Source organism: Haliotis cracherodii, unplaced genomic scaffold (genome assembly GCF_022045235.1).
Source record: "Haliotis cracherodii isolate W230 unplaced genomic scaffold, xgHalCrac1.p SCAF_4, whole genome shotgun sequence".
NCBI lineage: Eukaryota > Metazoa > Mollusca > Gastropoda > Lepetellida > Haliotidae > Haliotis > Haliotis cracherodii.
The window spans coordinates 34,302,548-34,321,797 of NW_027266297.1; the positions used below are offsets into that span (position 1 = coordinate 34,302,548).

Consider the following 19,250-nt stretch of genomic DNA (forward strand, 5'->3'; position numbering starts at 1 on the left):
TGTTTTTTTTATCATTGCGTATCGAGATACGTATCGTATCGTGACCAGAATATCGAGATGCGTATCGTATCGTGACCTTCCTGTATCGTTGCAGCCCTACCCATGAATAGAACCAGAACATTAAGCCGGACAAGCCAACACTTGAACAACTTGGCTACCCCACTGCCCCCACAATAAAGGCAAAGGCATCTTCATGAAGATAACTTTTAGTTTAATGTCAATAACAAATATTGTATTCATAAAAACAAGAGACAGTCATAATAAATGCATTGATGGAAGAGGTTCGTATAAGACAACAAAACTAACATGTTTAATGTCTGACAACTATGCATGCTGACAATATGAGTATGCCGAATGTTCAACATAATAAAGTACCGATTCATATTGCTCACAGAATAAATACATCAGAATTTAAAACAAACATATACACTAACAAGTAATTATTTGGAATATTAGGGTAAAACTGTTGACACCAACAAACATTATTTGGTTTAAATGCTTTACTTCAATTTTATCACTTTCACTCCCTGCATGGTTTATGGAAAAGTTTACTTCATTCTAACACATCCTTGAAAAACTAATATCAGATATTTTTCAGGTAATTTGAGGTAAAATCAGCTGGCAGGTCAAGTTTGTTTGTCGTTTAATGCCTCCCTCACTCAGTTATATTCCAACTACATGACAGCATGACAGCGTCTGTAAATAATTGAGTCTGGACCAGACAAACCAGTGATTGACATCATGAGCATCAATCCGCGCAATTGTGATATGATGGCATGCATCATCCAAGTCAGCGAACCTCACAAGATCCTGTTAGTTGTTTCTCACAACAAGCAGTCGCCTTTTACGGCAAGAATGGGTTGCTGAAGACCTATTCTACGGGTCGGCAGGTCAAGTTCAAGATTATTGCAGGGTGTGTGTAGGGGGGAAGGGGGAATGTGTTTGTGTGGAGCTGCGTGAACTAGTCAGGACTGATGCTGGTTTTATACTGCTAGCCCACTGAGATACCATGCGGCAGTTGAATATGGATACCCCACTAAAAAATACATTATACTGAGTAGTCCTAGTTTTATCTCCTTAATGCAAGATAACAACAAGCACAATGTTTAACATCTCTTGGTTGCAGATACAGATTACAACTCTTCCAACAGCTCTTTCATACACAGAAAGGACACAGCTTTTTTAATTTCAAATTTTTGTAACCATGGCAACATATATTTTTTTAAATCAGCCATAACATAGCTCACAGAAAACATATCTTAACACAAGATATCTAAAAAAAATGTAAATGTATCACTCTGAAAAGAAATGTGGTTTATTAACATCGTCATGTGGAGTTGCTTGGTGTAAATAGCACCCCTGTAAAGCCAACATCTATTCCCAACATGCACCTGACGTAGGGTAAGTAGGGTGAGAGGCTAAGCTGCAGGCCCTGGTCTGCATCTATTCCAGGTCAAGACCTTGTAAGTAATGCCCTGTGTGAAACGTAGACAATGTCTTGTGTAATTAGGATACTTAGCTGCTGCTAGAATGTACATCATATATTTTATGTTAACAATCACAGTGGTGTTTGAGTGACTTGGGCGTGCCAAATTGGCAGAGCCATGTCCCCCTTTAACAGGTACCTGTAATAGAGCCATGTTGTGACACCCTCTCGCTATCTCAACAAGTTAACAATAACACTGATTATATACCATGCATTTCTTTGATAATGCAGCACTCCATCTATTTGTCAGCCTGTAAATAATCGCCAGACAATGGACCAGACAGTCCAGGAGTCAATATTTTTAGCAATGATCCACGCCTTGGGGTACAATGACACACTATCAATCAGGTCACCAAGACTTACCACCCGATCTTACAACAAACATGGGTTGCTGGGGCTTGTACTGACCCGGAATCCACACTATCAATCAGGTCACTGAGCCTAATCACCCGATCTTACGACAAACATGGGTTGCTGGGGCCTGTACTGACCCGGAATCCACACTATCAATCAGGTCACTGAGCCTAACCACCCGATCTTACAACAAACATGGGTTGCTGGGGCCTGTACTGACCCGGAATCCACACTATCAATCAGGTCACTGAGCCTAACCACCCGATCTTACAACAAACATGGGTTGCTGGGGCCTGTACTGACCCGGAATCCACACTATCAATCAGGTCACTGAACCTAACCACCCGATCTTACAACAAACATGGGTTGCTGGGGCCTGTACTGACCCGGAATCCACACTATCAATCAGGTCACTGAGCCTAACCACCCGATCTTACAACAAACATGGGTTGCTGGGGCTTGTACTGACCCGGAATCCACACTATCAATCAGGTCACTGAACCTAACCACCCGATCTTACAACATACATGGGTTGCTGGGGCCTGTACTGACCTGGAATCCACACTATCAATCAGGTCACTGAGCCTAACCACCCGATCTTACAACAAACATGGGTTGCTGGGGCCTGTACTGACCCGGAATCCACACTATCAATCAGGTCACTGAACCTAACCACCCGATCTTACAACAAACATGGGTTGCTGGGGCCTGTACTGACCCGGAATCCACACTATCAATCAGGTCACTGAGCCTAACCACCCGATCTTACGACAAACATGGGTTGCTGGGGCCTGTACTGACCCGGAATCCCCACTATCAATCAGGTCACTGAGCCTAATCACCTGATCTTACGACAAACATGGGTTGCTGGGGGCTTGTACTGACCCGGAATCCACACTATCAATCAGGTCACTGAGGCTAACCACCCGTTCTTACAACAAACATGGGTTGCTGGGGGCTTGTACTGACCCGGAATCCACACTATCAATCAGGTCACTGAGCCTAACCACCTGATCTTACAACAAACATGGGTTGCTGGGGGCTTGTACTGACCCGGAATCCACACTATCAATCAGGTCACTGAGCCTAACCACCCGAACTTACAACAAACATGGGTTGCTGGGGGCTTGTACTGACCCGGAATCCACACTATCAATCAGGTCACTGAACCTAACCACCCGATCTCAGGACAAGCATGGGTTGTGTAATGTATCCATCTTAAACAACGTATTAAGATGATAATGTCCAATAATTTAACTTTATAACGTAACCATAAATATTCACGCATTCAAAATAATGCCAACTGTTATCAAAACTTGTTAATAGGTGTTTTGATTTCACCCTTATTTCGTTATATGACATTTTATTTTTTTCCCATCCTATGACCAAACATACTACTCAAAAGAAGATTCTTTGACATTACTATACATGCTATAGTTAATACCATCAATACCATGCCATTCCATGTTAAGTATAGTAATATGAAACGGGGGTCCTTAACCCCTTTGGAGGAGTATATGTGTACATGCTGTATGACCTGAAAAAAATGACAGTTTAATCAGGTCACTCCCTGGCATAAACATGTTAATTGACAAGGAAAGCCATACATCCTCTTTCTGTTAAATATAGCCTGTTAACAGTGACTGAAACTATTGGAAAACAGCCTAACGACTTGTCTCCCACTATATAAAATTGTAATATGGTCTTGTGTATTAAGTAGTGGTTGACATTTTGGTAACAGACTACACTAGTGATACTGGCCACACTGATAAAGCACTGACATTTGGAAACAATCACTTTTCTGTGATAAGACAATGAATAGAGAAGTGAAACAACAACTATATCTCATTCCTGTGACCATAATGCCCACTTCATTAGTCTGTTAAAATCTGTTTATCAGTTCCAAGGTACAATGTACAACTACAATGCTACAAATTGTAACATGGTTCATGGAAAAACCTACTTAACCGACCACTTTGTAAAATGTCATACATTGGCAACCCTGCCAGGATAAAAATGTACATACCGTAATAAAGTTACTATTAAATATTCTGTCTCTGCTTGTCATGCTTATAGAGCTATTGCCTCTTTCTGTACTAAACTCTGAGTGGAAACTGCAAAACCAAAGTATGAACGGTGTAAAACACTCACAACTTCATAAATCTATATGATGATTGAAGAAATCACTGGAATCTGTTGGTTCCGGAAGTGGAATCCATGAGCCCTGAATGAGCTCATTATTCTCAGGAATAAACAGAATCCAGTGATTTCTCTGACTTTTAATTTCTAATCTGTATATCTATCTATAATTTCCCTATAATTTTGCATAAATGTCGTTCAATCAATTCCTTAAAAATATGATCAACACTGACAATAGGGAAAGTGGCGGTGGCTACCAACCTCAACAGTTAAGGCAACAAATCCTATGACCATTATTCAGTATTGTCTGTGTAAACAACTTGGTTAATAAACTTGGACCCATTTCAGCCAGTAATAGATGACACTTTTTGTGTGAAGCGTCTCAATGCTGCCAGACATTACTTGGTGCATTGCATCTACTTGACAACTAATTACCAAACTGAGCAACACAGGAATACCTCACTAAGACTGATTGTACAACCACTGAATATTCCTGAATATTCAAAATATTTGGGAATCTGATTACATGGTGACCTTGACCCAAATTGTATAAGCAGCATCGTCTTCAGCTCAGATCTGAAATCTATAATTATCTGCAGACAAATTACAAAGTAAACTATTTCTAAATATTTTGAAAAAAATATCTAACAGTATGTCTTCAGCCAAATAGTTTTAGCACCTTTAACCTTTAAGATTAACCAAAGGTAGTTTTATTGAGCTTGATGGTGTGAGTGACTTTGCTGGAGATGACTTCTGGGAACATGAGCCATGTTCTGGGTGATCTGCTGGGCTTGTGTCTGCTGTACGATACTGTTGGACGTCACAACCTCTGTGATGTTATTGCACGGCTGGACAGCAAAATACTCCGTCATTGTGTCCCAGGCTACAGCCATTGTGGTGGCATTATTGCACGGTGCTGAGAAGGAGCCATGAGACGTCTGAGCCGACTGGAGCAACCGTGCAGTCTCTACTTCAGCAACCGATGTTCCCCCTTGACGAAAGTTCGGCACTTTAGGAGTCCAGGCAGGAGCTGGTGCTGTGGAATAGCTGTGGTCATCTCTCTCCTCTATGACAGTGAATGACCATGGCATTGGTCGAGTCTGTCGCTGAGGGGCCATCTGTTCTTGCTGGAACACTGGTCGATCCTTCACCTGCTGAAGGTGATCAGGGCACTCCCTTCCTTGAGGCATCACAGTGACCGGCATGTTGGCCTGGCCGTTGATGAAGGTCACAGGCGCAGAAACCTCCATCACGGTCTGTGGTGTTATCACAGTGCTGGAGGTGGTCACGTTGGTGTTAATGTAGCGCTCCAATGCTTTAGCTGCCTGGTTGGGAACCACGGCTACAGGGTTGTTAGTGTTGAGTTGTGGTGTGGAGAGGGTGTACAGGTTGTAGGAAGACGATGTCACAGCTGCCTCCGTGATGTCACCAGCCGCTTGTGCCAGAGGATGTTCATCTCCCTCGGGAAGCTGTTGTCTCAGGTCCTGTTCGTGAGTATACTTGACATGGTTCGTCAGCAGCTTCTTCTTCTGAAACATCTCTGGACAGTGCTGACAACTGAACACTTGTTCTCCTTCAACTGCCTTCTCCTTCTTAGCTTCTTTACAATGATTTGTCTTATAATGCCTGTGTAGATGATCCTTTCTCCCAAAAGTCTGGGGACATAATTCACAAAGAAAACACTTTTCTTTAGTGTGCACAACCATGTGTCTTTTTACATCCTTATTCGTCCCAAACATTCTATTACACATTGGACACGCATGTTTCTTGGGTGTATCAACAAGGGACTTGTACCTATTGTGGGTGAGGGTATGTTTAATAAGATCGTCTTTGGTTTCGTACTTCGCAGTACATATCATACACACAAGAGACATGCCTTCTTTGGCTTCATGCAAAGCCATGTGATAGTCATAGGTGTTTTTATGTAAGTAAGACTTTCCACATTTGTCACATAGATACGAAAAACGATGCTGATCATGAGTCTTGAGGTGGGTTTTCAGATGGTCCATTCTGTTGAATGCCTTATCACAATACGGACACTCTCTGTTCATGGGTTTACGATGGGACAGCATATGTCTCCAATGAGTGAATTTGGTCACAAAGCCCTTCCCACAATCAGGCTCATCACAAGTGTAAGCACTCTTCCCAGTGTGAGAAGCTTCATGTGCCCGATAAAAGTCTTCTGCCGCAAACTGTTCCGGGCAATACGAACAAGAAAACTTGGGTGTTCTTGCGTATTTCTTCTTTTCACTACTCTCCTTCCGTTTCCGCTTGTATTTAGCTTTTGTTTTATCTTGTAACTTCCGTCCTGGCTTCTTCTTGCTCTTCTTGGCCTTGACCTCTTCTTCATATTCCTCATCTTCATCATCATCCTCATCCTCATCATCATCTAGGGCCAGCTTCCTGGGACTGCCTTTTCGCCTGGTGGAGCCAGAGCCTCGCTTCCTCTTGCTAGACATCTTCCTGGGGGTACAGGAGTGGCTGAACAGCTGGGTTTTGGTCTTGAACTGAGTGTCACACGAGATGCAGTACGTTCCACTGTAGCTGTCCGAGGAACCGTTGCCGCCTTCATTTTCCACAATCTGGAACTCATCATCAGTGTTGTCTGCTATGTCCACCTCCAAATCCGGCGGTGTGCTTGTGTTATCATCTGAAGCAAGTCATAATGTTAGACTGTGTATACATAGGTTGACATATAATACTAATTTAAACAGCAGTGAAAATATAGACAAGACAGATGCAACACTGATATGACCTCAGTTGGTGTTTGTGTACTAACAAAGATGGAAACAAACTGACTGCTTGGTTACTGATTGACTCGTGAAGATTCCGAGGTAGAATAGGTCTTCAGCGACCCATACTTGCCGTAAAAGGCGACTATGCTTGTCGTAAAAGGCAACTAACAGGATCGGGTGGTCAGGCTCGCTGACTTGGTTGATACATGTCATCGATCCCAATTTCGTGGATCGATGTTCATGATGTCAATCACTGGATTGTCTGGTCCAGACTCAATTATTTTACAGACTGCCATCATATAGCTGGAATATTGCTGAGTGCGGCGTTAAACAAGAAACAAACAAAACAAACAAACAATAAAGAATGATTATATGAACTCAACAGGTCAAAGAAAACACTTATCAACCACACCTGCATTTTTCAAGAAAACGAAAAAGCCCCATCCCACTAAAATAAAATCTATTACTACTACCTCTTGGCATGAAGATCTGACAAACCTTCTATAATAGGTCTAATCTAAAGGTTGCATAGGTTCTTGGGCCAATCCGATTACAGCTTTTTAAAACAATTTATATCTTTCCCACTGATTCATGAATTTATATCTTCAAAGAAACGCACACAGAACACAATACTTCTTCTACAGGCAGAGTGGTATCACATCAGAGCAAAGATATGGGTTAATGAGACTGATAGAGGCTTATCACATATAAGCATTCTTAGCACTATGTCATTAGTCTAAGTTAAGACTTGAAGAAGTATCAATCATTGACCCGGTCATTTGCTGATTCCAGCAAATACTGACCTCCTTTATGTGTCTTCCCCTGCTTCTGTTTGTCTGGGCCCGTCTCCTGCTTGACATCGGTGAAGAGAGACATACCTGTCTTCACGGCGTAGTCTGCAGCATACCACACCTTCAACTCCTTCCCATACTCAATAGGCTGCAAAACAACACGCCTTTATAACAAACGCCTTAAGAACATCAGCCAAACTACACCTTCCTAACACTAGCCAAACTACACCTTCAAAACATCAGCCATACTACACCTTCCTAACACTAGCCAAACTACACCTTCAAAACATCAGCCATACTACACCTTCCTAACACTAGCCAAACTTCACCTTCAAAACATCAGCCATACTACACCTTCCTAACACTAGCCAAACTACACCTTCAAAACATCAGCCAAACTACACCTTCCTAACACTAGCCAAACTACACCTTCCTAACACTAGCCAAACTACACCATCAAAACATCAGCCATACTACACCTTCCTAACACTAGCCAAACTACACCTTCCTAACACTAGCCAAACTACACCTTCCTAACACTAGCCATACTACACCTTCAAAACATCAGCCAAACTACACCTTCCTAACACTAGCCAAACTACACCTTCAAAACATCAGCCATACTACACCTTCCTAACACTAGCCATACTACACCTTCCTAACACTAGCCATACTACACCTCCCTAACACTAGCCAAACTACACCTTCAAAACATCAGCCATACTACACCTTCCTAACACTAGCCAAACTACACCATCAAAACATCAGCCATACTACACCTTCCTAACACTAGCCATACTACACCTACCTAACACTAGCCATACTACACCTACCTTACACTAGCCATACTACACCTTCCTAACACTAGCCAAACTACACCTTCAAAACACTAGCCATACTACACCTTCTTAACACTAGCCAAACTACACCTTTAAAACATCAGCCATACTACACCTTCCTAACACTAGCCATACTACACCTACCTAACACTAGCCATACTACACCTTCCTAACCCTAGCCATACTACACCTCCCTAACACTAGCCATACTACACCTTCCTAACACTAGCCAAACTACACCTACCTAACACTAGCCATACTACACCTTCCTAACACTAGCCATACTACACCTACCAAACACTAGCCATACTACACCTTCCTAACACTAGCCAAACTACACCTTTAAAACATCAGCCATACTACACCTTCCTAACACTAGCCAAACTACACCTTCAAAACATCAGCCATACTACACCTTCCTAACACTAGCCATACTTCACCTTCCTAACACTAGCCAAACTACACCTTCCTAACCCTAGCCATACTACACCTTCCTAACACTAGCCAAACTACACCTTCAAAACATCAGCCATACTACACCTTCCTAACATCAGCCAAACTACACCTTCCTAACACTAGCCAAACTACACCTTCAAAACGTCAGCCATACTACACCTTCCTAACACTAGCCATACTACACCTTCCTAACACTAGCCATACTTCACCTTCCTAACACTAGCCAAACTTCACCTTCCTAACACTAGCCAAACTACACCTTCCTAACACTAGCCATACTTCACCTTCCTAACACTAGCCATACTTCACCTTCCTAACACTAGCCAAACTTCACCTTCCTAACACTAGCCAAACTACACCTTCCTAACACTAGCCATACTACACCTTCAAAACATCAGCCAAACTACACCTTCCTAACACTAGCCATACTACACCTTCCTAACACTAGCCAAACTACACCTTCCTAACCCTAGCCATACTACACCTTCAAAACATCAGCCATACTACACCTTCCTAACACTAGCCAAACTACACCTTCCTAACCCTAGCCATACTACACCTTCCTAACACTAGCCAAACTACACCTTCAAAACATCAGCCATACTACACCTTCCTAACATCAGCCAAACTACACCTTCCTAACACTAGCCAAACTACACCTTCCTAACACTAGCCAAACTACACCTTCCTAACACTAGCCATACTACACCTTCCTAACACTAGCCATACTTCACCTTCCTAACACTAGCCAAACTTCACCTTCCTAACACTAGCCAAACTACACCTTCCTAACACTAGCCATACTTCACCTTCCTAACACTAGCCATACTTCACCTTCCTAACACTAGCCAAACTTCACCTTCCTAACACTAGCCAAACTACACCTTCCTAACACTAGCCATACTTCACCTTCCTAACACTAGCCAAACTTCACCTTCCTAACACTAGCCAAACTACACCTTCCAGACATCAGCTACACTACACCTTCCTAACAAACATTAATAGTCCTGGTTCTCAGGCACTGCACGCAGCATCATAATGTCTGCTGTACATTTAGTTTTAATTTCCATTTTTAAAAATATATAAAAATCCTAATACTTAAAAATGATGCAGTCCAATATAGCGTTACTTCCCATTACATGCACTCTGCTTCACTGCGCATCTCGTGTTATGGTCATAGCTGCAATAGGAGTTTGTATGCTGGTTTATGTAGGGAGGCTCTTTCCCAAGTTGCTGGTACACAACTGTTTATTTGGGTACATACTAGTTTGAACAAGCAAAAAGCCACCACACACCCACACTATATTTTCAAAAATCATACCCTGAGAACTAATTCTTTTTTTTTTTTAAGCCTTATGTGAAACATGGCGTACTGGAGACTTATCTTATCCCAAATGCCTACAGAATCCATCAACATTTTCACTTCAGAAAAAGGCACCAACAGTGTTATTGTCACCTTGATAGTTGTGTAGTAGACCCTGCGGTCGTACACGTAGGCCGCCATGTTCTGGTCAGTGTAAGTCTGGGCCGGCTGCACAAACATCATCCAGTTACATTCCGCCTCACTGCTCAGGTCGTACTGCCTCATCTCGTCATCATTGTCATATCCCTGCAATATACACACAATCAAAGCGTCCTGTTAAAAGTTGAGTGTTGGACAGGCAAACCAGTGACTACATCACTGTGGTACGATGACACACAATCAGCCAAGTCACAGACAACAGAATTCAATTTGGTTGCCTCTTATGACAAGCAACAGACCTATTTTAACACAGTTCATTACTTTCCATTAAGTTGTCCATTTGAACAATATTAAATCAGAGTTATCCCCCTTGACCATGCTGACATGACATGTTGGAATATCACACAGTATCTACACAACAGGAAGCTTTGAGTGGCCATTTTCACGACAACATACCTTCAGGTAAAAGTCTGAGCGTCCCTTGTCCATCTTGGTGGTTTCTGTACAAAATGGGGCCTTGAGTGGACCAAACTGAGTGCGTGCCTTGATGTATTTCTTGGCATACACACCTTCCCCTTTACTACCTGAAGATCACAAAACACATGTGCCAGAAAAACATGGGACATTATATACTACTCAAAAGAAGTGAAACAACATACAATTCTTTCTTATTACTAGTTATTATCCAACAGCTGGCATAATTTCCTTTGATATTTACATGGTGATAAATGCCATACATGTAAACAGGTCCTGATATCTCAGATATTACATATGTTGCATCTGACATATCACCACACTTTTAGGACATCGCTGATTGGTTACTCACCAAAAGAAGGTTGAGTTGGACGATAATTGGGTCACCCTCCACAATACATTGTAACAACATCAAACGAATTAAGGAGAAAAAGCAACATTATTAATTACATCTATAGTAGAATTACAAAGTAGAACAATGTTGACACAAAGAGGTACCAACATTCGGGGGCTGATTAAAAAGTTATGGCCCTTCCATGTCAGACATTTTGAAATTATGAACTGGATTCCATGCCAGAAAGATGTTCTGTGGGTGTGCCCTTCTAACTGAGGGGTATGTTCGTCAGCCATTGGATAAAACAGTTACATGATTGACACGCGACAGTGTATACAAAATATCAGCGAACAATGACACGACTTGGTGCTCTGCCCCCTCGTGTGCAATGGATCGGTGATATTTTGTATTCACGGTTTCATGTCCTCATGGGACCATAACATCTATTTGGCATATGCAACTCCTGATAATGTTTTTTTCACAGGGCTGCGTATGTAGTTTGTTTGTTTGTTGTTTACCGCCGCACTCATCAATATTCTAGCTATATGATGGCAGTCTGTAAATAATCGAGTCTGGATCAGACAATCCAGTGATTGAGATCATGAGCATTGATCCATGCAAATGGGATACGACGACATGCATCAACCAAGTCAGCAATCCTGACCAACAGTTGCCTCTTCAACAAGCATAGTTGCCTTTTGCGGCAAGCATGGGTTGCTGAGACCTATTCTACCCTGGATCTTCACGGGTTGACTGTGTATGTAACTGGTCACGTAGCATCATAAGCCATAGAATCATGTCATATCAAATGGAACTTGTAACACAATGTTAATTATTTCTAACTGGAAACACATCAGGGCCCACTTTCACAAAAACGATCATAGCACTATGACTATCGTAAGTCTATGTTAGTGTATGGGAGATATGATTATTGCCGTCCTATGATTGCCTTGTGCAAGTGTACCAGCTTCATAACATATTGTCTAGAACAACTAGAAGTGACGGTTTAGAAAATGAAATTGAGAATTGATGTGGCCATGGTGGCTTCAAATCTTTTTTGCTATCATGTTTTTAAGTATGAATACATGACACTTTTTTTATGGATAGTAACTTCTTTTATTCTCCAAACTTCTAAATGCCTGTCAAAGACTTCATGTTTATAAGGCCATCGTATTTTTACTTGTTGGATCACATTTACACAACCATCAAACATTTCGTATCACAACTTCTTCCTGTAGTAGCTTCACCTACAGACATCTGACCGAAGGAACAGCTTTACCTACCAACTTTAATAACCAGCACAGGTGGCAGCGTAAGTCGAGCGTAAGTAGGGACGTGCGAGTCGGGGACCGTGATCAGGGACCCATGTTTACGACAATGACCGACGTTGCTCTTGCCACAGTCCTGGCACCCTGCAACACAACATCACAACAATCATAAACAGACTCCTTTACCAAGCAACGTAGGAAAGAAGGTAAAGAATACCCAATTCTTTTACATTACTACAGCTAGTTTGACAGATTAACTATAGTAATATGAAAGAATCAGGTGTTCTTTAACTTCTTTTGAGTAGTATTAATGTAAGATCGCTAATCAGATAGTCATTCAGCTTGTTCCTAATCAAATTTTCCACATGTTCAAAGTCCTTAACTATTCAAATATTGACATCAACCTTAATGAGTGAGTATGTTTTTCGCCACTTTTAGCAATATTTCAGCAATATTATGGTGGGGGACACCAGAAATGGACTTCACACATTGTACCCATGTGGGGAATTGAGCCTGGGTCTTCGGCATGACAAGCGAATGCTTTAACTACTAGGCTACCCCACTGCCCCGACATCAACCTGAACACAAGGGATGATGAAAGGGCTGATGGTAATTACACTATAGTGTAAAATAAAGCAAGTGTGTGTGTGTGTGTGGGGGGGGGGGGGGGGGATTGGGGGTGGGGGGTAATAATAACTAATATGCTTTAGTTACATGGAGCCAGTTGGGTTCTCAACACAGCTTAACAGTAATTCATATATAACATTGCATGTGATAAGAAACTTAAGTGACATAGGTCATAGATATTTACCACTTTGATGAACTGGGCTATACCTGGAACATTATTAAGAAAAATAATTGGGAAACCAAAGAGTGAGTGAGTGAGTTGGGTTTCACGCCGCTTTTAACAGTATTCCAGTTATATCGCGGAGTGTCAGCTAAATGTGGGAGGAAAGCCCGAAGTGATGCAGGTCTCAGACGTTTACCACTTTGATGAAACCCACGAGCACAGGTATGGTGCTGACAAACCTAGAAACATAATCGAGGCAAACCGGGATTTGAACCCACAATCATAGGTTTCTGGCGTGCACAAGGGATGCCACACTGCACTGCGAATCGCAGCGCCTAAGACGACTGGGCCACCCGTGCTATGACTAAGGGGTGCAACACCAGAAAGATAAGGTGCCTAAGAGTACTGGGACAGTCAAGCCCCTGAATGACATGAAGCATTTATGTTTATCCCAAAGTTTCTCAGAAGAATGGTCATATTGGTATTCAATCATATAACTCATAAAATACGGCATATTTCTCACATAAAAGATTCCACTGAGGAGACCTATAAGCAGCTTTTCTTCCAGAGCGAGTAACAGCTACATCCTTTCCCCTTAGTTCCACATGCTGCAGGAGTTCCTGCTGAGATCTTGTGTTGTGAGATTCCACCGCTCCTGGCCCTGACACTGACACACGATGGTTGGCCTTCTGTCTACTGTCCTCATGGTGCACACATGCTGCCTTGGCCGAACACTCAGCAGATGATTCACATTCAACAGGTGACCCACATTCAACAGACAACCCACATTCAACAGACGACCCTAATTGCGAGGGCTCATGTTCCTGAGAGGAGAGCTGGTCAGATTTCTCTTCTTCAGATTTTAACGAAACATCCTTTGATCCCACCATCATTCTGGAATCAGACAGTCCAGAAACAATCTGATCCTTCAGATCTTTGTCTGAGTAATTGTAATCTACCAAATACACAGCAGTATTTTCTCTGCCTTCATTGGAAATTAGAATCTGCATTTTAGGATCCACCCCATCCTGCCCTTCCAAGTCTCTGTGAGAATGACCTTGAGTTACGTCCTTGACCATATTATTCGCGAGCACCCTATCTGCCTCCATCCCGCTGTTTTCAACTTCGGTCATCACTGCTGTCAGTGTCTGCAGACCCCCAATCTCATGGATGGTCTTGTCATGTACCTCGACTTCAACAGCAGGGAAGTCGGTCACAACACCATCAACTTCTGCTAAAGATCCAACATTGTTAACATCCGGGACAGCTTGGAGAATCTGTTCCGCCATGGTTTTCAATTAAAATCAATCCTCATCATAACATGGCTGAGACGTCCTGTAAGAGTAAAAACACTGAAATCAAACTCCACTTTAAAATGTTCATAATCAAAATAATATGCATCTTTTTATCTTAAAAATAACATTAATAGGGCAAACTATTAAGGTGCTTGTGAAAGGTATCAATCAGAATAATGCTATAATAAAAACAAGGCGGGCATATTCATAACGCGACTACATTAAGACAATTTTTTCACACATTTTAACATACCTACCTGCCAAAAGTTAAAATCAAAAGACACCACATTCACATATGTGTAGGTATGCCAGTCACAGTCAGTCATCAGAATGACATATAAGAGAGCCTTGACAAACATGATAACATCAACAATCATCTGCCAATTTGCTTCTTAAATGTGTTGGAGAGATGAGGCCAGCACATACAAAATACATGTATCATGATCATTAGATCATTTTAATGTCTTGTTTTAACAGTCTTTTTTTAATAGCCATATACAAAATCGGTCACACAAAATATTCATTTCTACCATTTGGTTCTTGTAACCATTTTATCTCCAGATGTTCATTTACAATACGTAGACATTTTGACTGTGTTTGTTCTCTCCTGCTCACTCAACATATGCTCAACCAACGAAATATAACAGTTGAACTCATCTGATCCTAACAGCTGATTTGTAGAATGCGGCCAACTTTTCAAGCTAACATTTATCCCCACCCTCTGTATCTTCCCGAGGTAAAGGAGTAAACCGACTATAAAAGTCCAGTTTCCACCCTTGCCAAATTAGGCTGTAGTTATGTCCCTTGTATATCCTACTGACCTATCAGATTCCACCTCTCATATCACTTGCATTTGTTTCAGACAAAATGGTGGTGCCCAGTCAAGACGGTCCGATCGATAATCAAGATTTATATTGTAATAAAACAGGCCTCACTTCGTGAAGTTCATGAAACCATGTCAGCACCTTGATTAAAATCATGAAAAGATTTGGAAAATATTTGTTGACGCTAAGTTGACGGTACACATGCTTTGCAAATCCTGCAGTCGACCGAAATCTGCACAGCAGTTTACAAACCAGATGTTGATTTCGCTTCACGATTTTGAGTGGACTATGCATAGACTTGTTAGTCCAGGCAAAACATAACTCCATAATACCAGCCTAGTTTGGCAAGGGTGGAAACTGGATATTTATAGTCAGTTAACTCCCTTGCTTCGGGAAGCTGAACCCTCTGCAATGTTCAGCTTGTGTGCAACCAGCGAGGTTGAAGCACCCTCTTAGGCTTGTGATTGGCTGCTGAGTGAACATGAACCAATAAAATAACAGAGCATGTTTAGCATTGAAAGTGGACGACTGGCAAACTTATACACAGCTCATATAGCAAGAAAGCCTTATTCTTTTCTTAAAGGGCACTAATCTCTGGCTTCTTCTCAGCTGTCTGACACTGACCGTGACTGACTGTGACAAGTGACTGGGCTACCGTCTGCAAGGACAGCTAAATAAACTTGGCGGCACTATTAATTTTACACATTTTTTAACACTAATTGGTTACCCACGATTTATGAAGATTTCGACAAAGGGTGCATGTTTTTTCATTTCTACAGCCCAAACAAACAGACAAAAAGAACAGTGGAACCTCATCAGATGTCGTTATTTGGAGTGAGTGAGTGAGTATGGTTTTACGCCGCTTTTAGCAATAGTCCAGCAGTATCACGGCGGGGGACACCAGAAACTAGGCTACCCGACCGCCCCTCGTTATTTGGAAATACCCCTGATGGCTACAGTCTGATAATAAAAAAAAGTATCCCTGCAGTGAAAGCATTTTCGGATTTCCTATTGCATTGATAATACAATTACTACTCCCTTGTTGTCATTCATGTTTTCTGGTATTACCCTACACTTGTGTATTTGTCATCATTCACTTGATGCTCAGTTAATGAATTTATTACAGGTGTAATTAGTGGTAGTACCACTCAGATTACCTTACAAAGGCTCCCATTTTGGCATTTCTTGTGTCTGGGATAGTTATTCAATCTAAATCCAGGTTTGAAGAGAGGAGAAATGTGTGTTATGTAATATGCACGTGGCAGCCCAGCAAGGGATGAATCATCAGCTGATTCACTTTTTTTGTAAATCAACGGATCATTCGTCGCAATCAAAGGATCAACAGAAAATATGTTGATTGATTAATCACTGTTATCTTGCACAGTGGATATGTCAAAAGTAAGTGTTTACATGTGTACTATACTAAAGCAAAGGGAATACACTCATATCATGTCGTGAAGTGCATACTGTAAAAACAACATACTTTGTTCAAAGGGTAAACCGATAATACGTTGAATGACTGCTCATTGTTATCTAACTCAATGGATATTTTTAAGAACCGTGGACATTATGAAAACAGTTGTCACGTGGGCTTTCTCAGCTGACCTTTGAGACTCGACACCTATGTGAAAGAACTGAAAAAAACCAAGTGATCATTTGAGAAACGAACACAGGTTATAATATCCCGAAATGATACATATATATATTTTATAATATTTGATTGTTAGAGAGACACGTGACATCGAATAAGTTTCATTGTACACCTGCAGACGTGTAGGATATTGTTCCATTATGTGGATATTCATGGATACATTCCTCGAACAAGGAAGCTGCCTAAAATTATACATATATAACTTTGGTAGGTTGTAATTGTGATATTTGCATTTTGTTTTCATTCATTTGCTGTAGCACTGAACAGAATCATTCTTGATCCTCTACGTCCATTTATTTAACAGTTTAACTAAAAATGATTAAGATGGCCCAAAGGGCTGAAAAACATAACAATAGATTAATTCTGCTAGGACTAGAAGCCAAACAATATACAAATGTATTTCAATCCTAACATTTTCTGTCACTTGTTTATTATGTTAAACATAAAAATGTTTGGAATTCGTTATCATAATAATCAAATGGACATATTTTTCAGTCAATTTGTAAAATAACTGAATATCTAGGTATTTAACAAATATCCTAAGTGAAACTTTCGCACATTTTGACTGTAAAAATATAAACAAGATAAAATATGCAATGCTTAGGTGAAATATTTACTTAATGTTGCAAGTCAAAATAGTGTAAACGAACATCGCACAATTACCAAGCAAGTGACCTTTGTCACCATTTCTGATGCTACCCACAAAGATACCTACATTTCCTTATTATTTCCAAAAATATGACCATACACCATACTGTCAATAAAGGTGACGAATGGCGCAGCAGAAGTCGCAAACTAGTCTAGATCTGCTATATCATCCGGGTACTCACAGGGAAAAAGTGAGTGAGTGAGTGAGTTGGGTTTAACGTAGCTTTTAATAGTATTCCATTTATATCACAGCGTGTCAGCTTAATGTGGGAGGAAAGCCCGAAGTGATGCAGGACTCAGACGTTTACCACTTCGGTGAAACCCACGAGCACGGGTATGGTGCTGACAAACCTAGAAACATAATTGGGGCGAACCGGGATTTGAACCCACAATCATAGGTTTCTAGCATGCCCAAGGGACGCAGCTCTGCACAGCGAATCGCGGCGCCTTAGATGACTGGGCCACCCGTGCCCCCCACAGGGAAAAAACAATAACAAAGGCAACAACCAGTCCCAGGGAATTGCTTTAGATCAGTGCCCCCTTTAAGTAAGTGAAAACTAGGGACTTTGTATCGCCTTGTTTCTTGATACAGGTCTGTATGCATTGTGTATCATATCAAAGGTAACATGTCATGTGCATCAGCATGTCATAGTATTGTTTCACCCTTCTTAACAAGACGTGTGGCTTCTTTCCCCTCCTTTGTGAAAAAAGAATGTCAAACAAGTAATTTAATTGGTATGGCCTTACCAATTGTTTCCCTGAAAATGGAAAAGTAAGGCAAGTCATTTTTCATTTGCATTTTTGGTTTTTTTGTTTTATCACGCTAGTCATAAGCATGAGATGGGAAATAACTCTATTCTTGACGCAAAAAGACCTTTAGAACACGAATAGCTCACTCTAAACTCTACATATACATAGAATCTAGGTGTATAGATAACTTGGAAACATTTGCACATACTGGCTCCAGAATTAATATAAAAAAATAATCAAGACGAAGTGAGGACATTTGACAAGCTCTCGTCAGAGGAACTTTACTAGCCTAAATATGAAATGAAAATACATTTGTTTATTATCATGTGTCAAAGTGTTGGGTTTTTATCTGAGGATTACCTTTCCTCCATTAGTATGTTGCAACATAACAGTTTGTGACAATTTAATTTTTTTTAAACTAATAGTTTCAATATCATTAATCTGGATCTACTGTAGATCTACATTATACATGTATAAAGTTATTTTTAAATTACTAAGATTTCAATTAAAATATATTTATGAAAATAGCGAACGCTAAACAACTCCATTGTGCATCCCTACTCATTGTGTTAAATCCCCATGCTTTTCTCAAAATCATACTGTAAACACAATGCCGAATTATGACAGTTCGCTCTAAATAATAAGGTCACAGTGTACATGGCAATTCATTACTGTGACCTTACTCCTTAGGAAACAGTTATCTGGAGGCCCTCGCAAGGTTCTATGCAAAACGTAACATTACAAAAGTGTGCTTTCCAAATCAACATGTATATAGAAAGAGGGATATTTAGGTTCTGAAATCGATATCTTTACAAAATCCGTTATTCAAACTGTGTAAATGAGTTATATCTAAGCACAAACCTCCTCTATTTCATGGTCTGCACAATTTCCAACCTTGTCTGGCGACGCCATTACTAACAAAGTATTGTGGGTCGGGAAAACCCCTCGGACTAG

General features: G+C 41.0%; 1 protein-coding gene across 1 annotated transcript; it reads right to left on the reverse strand.

The window, feature by feature from the left end:
- Window positions 1-260: 260 nt before the first annotated feature.
- On the reverse strand, window positions 261-19,224 carry LOC139479975 (histone-lysine N-methyltransferase PRDM9-like). Its single transcript, XM_071262930.1, has 7 exons — window positions 19,158-19,224; window positions 13,652-14,463; window positions 12,350-12,482; window positions 10,719-10,842; window positions 10,257-10,409; window positions 7,518-7,653; window positions 261-6,629 (listed from the first exon to the last, which is right to left on the reverse strand). Exons 2-7 carry the CDS (start codon window positions 14,415-14,417, stop codon window positions 4,690-4,692), a joined length of 3,252 nt encoding a protein of 1,083 aa, XP_071119031.1. The 5' UTR covers window positions 14,418-14,463; window positions 19,158-19,224; the 3' UTR covers window positions 261-4,689.
- Window positions 19,225-19,250: the final 26 nt, after the last annotated feature.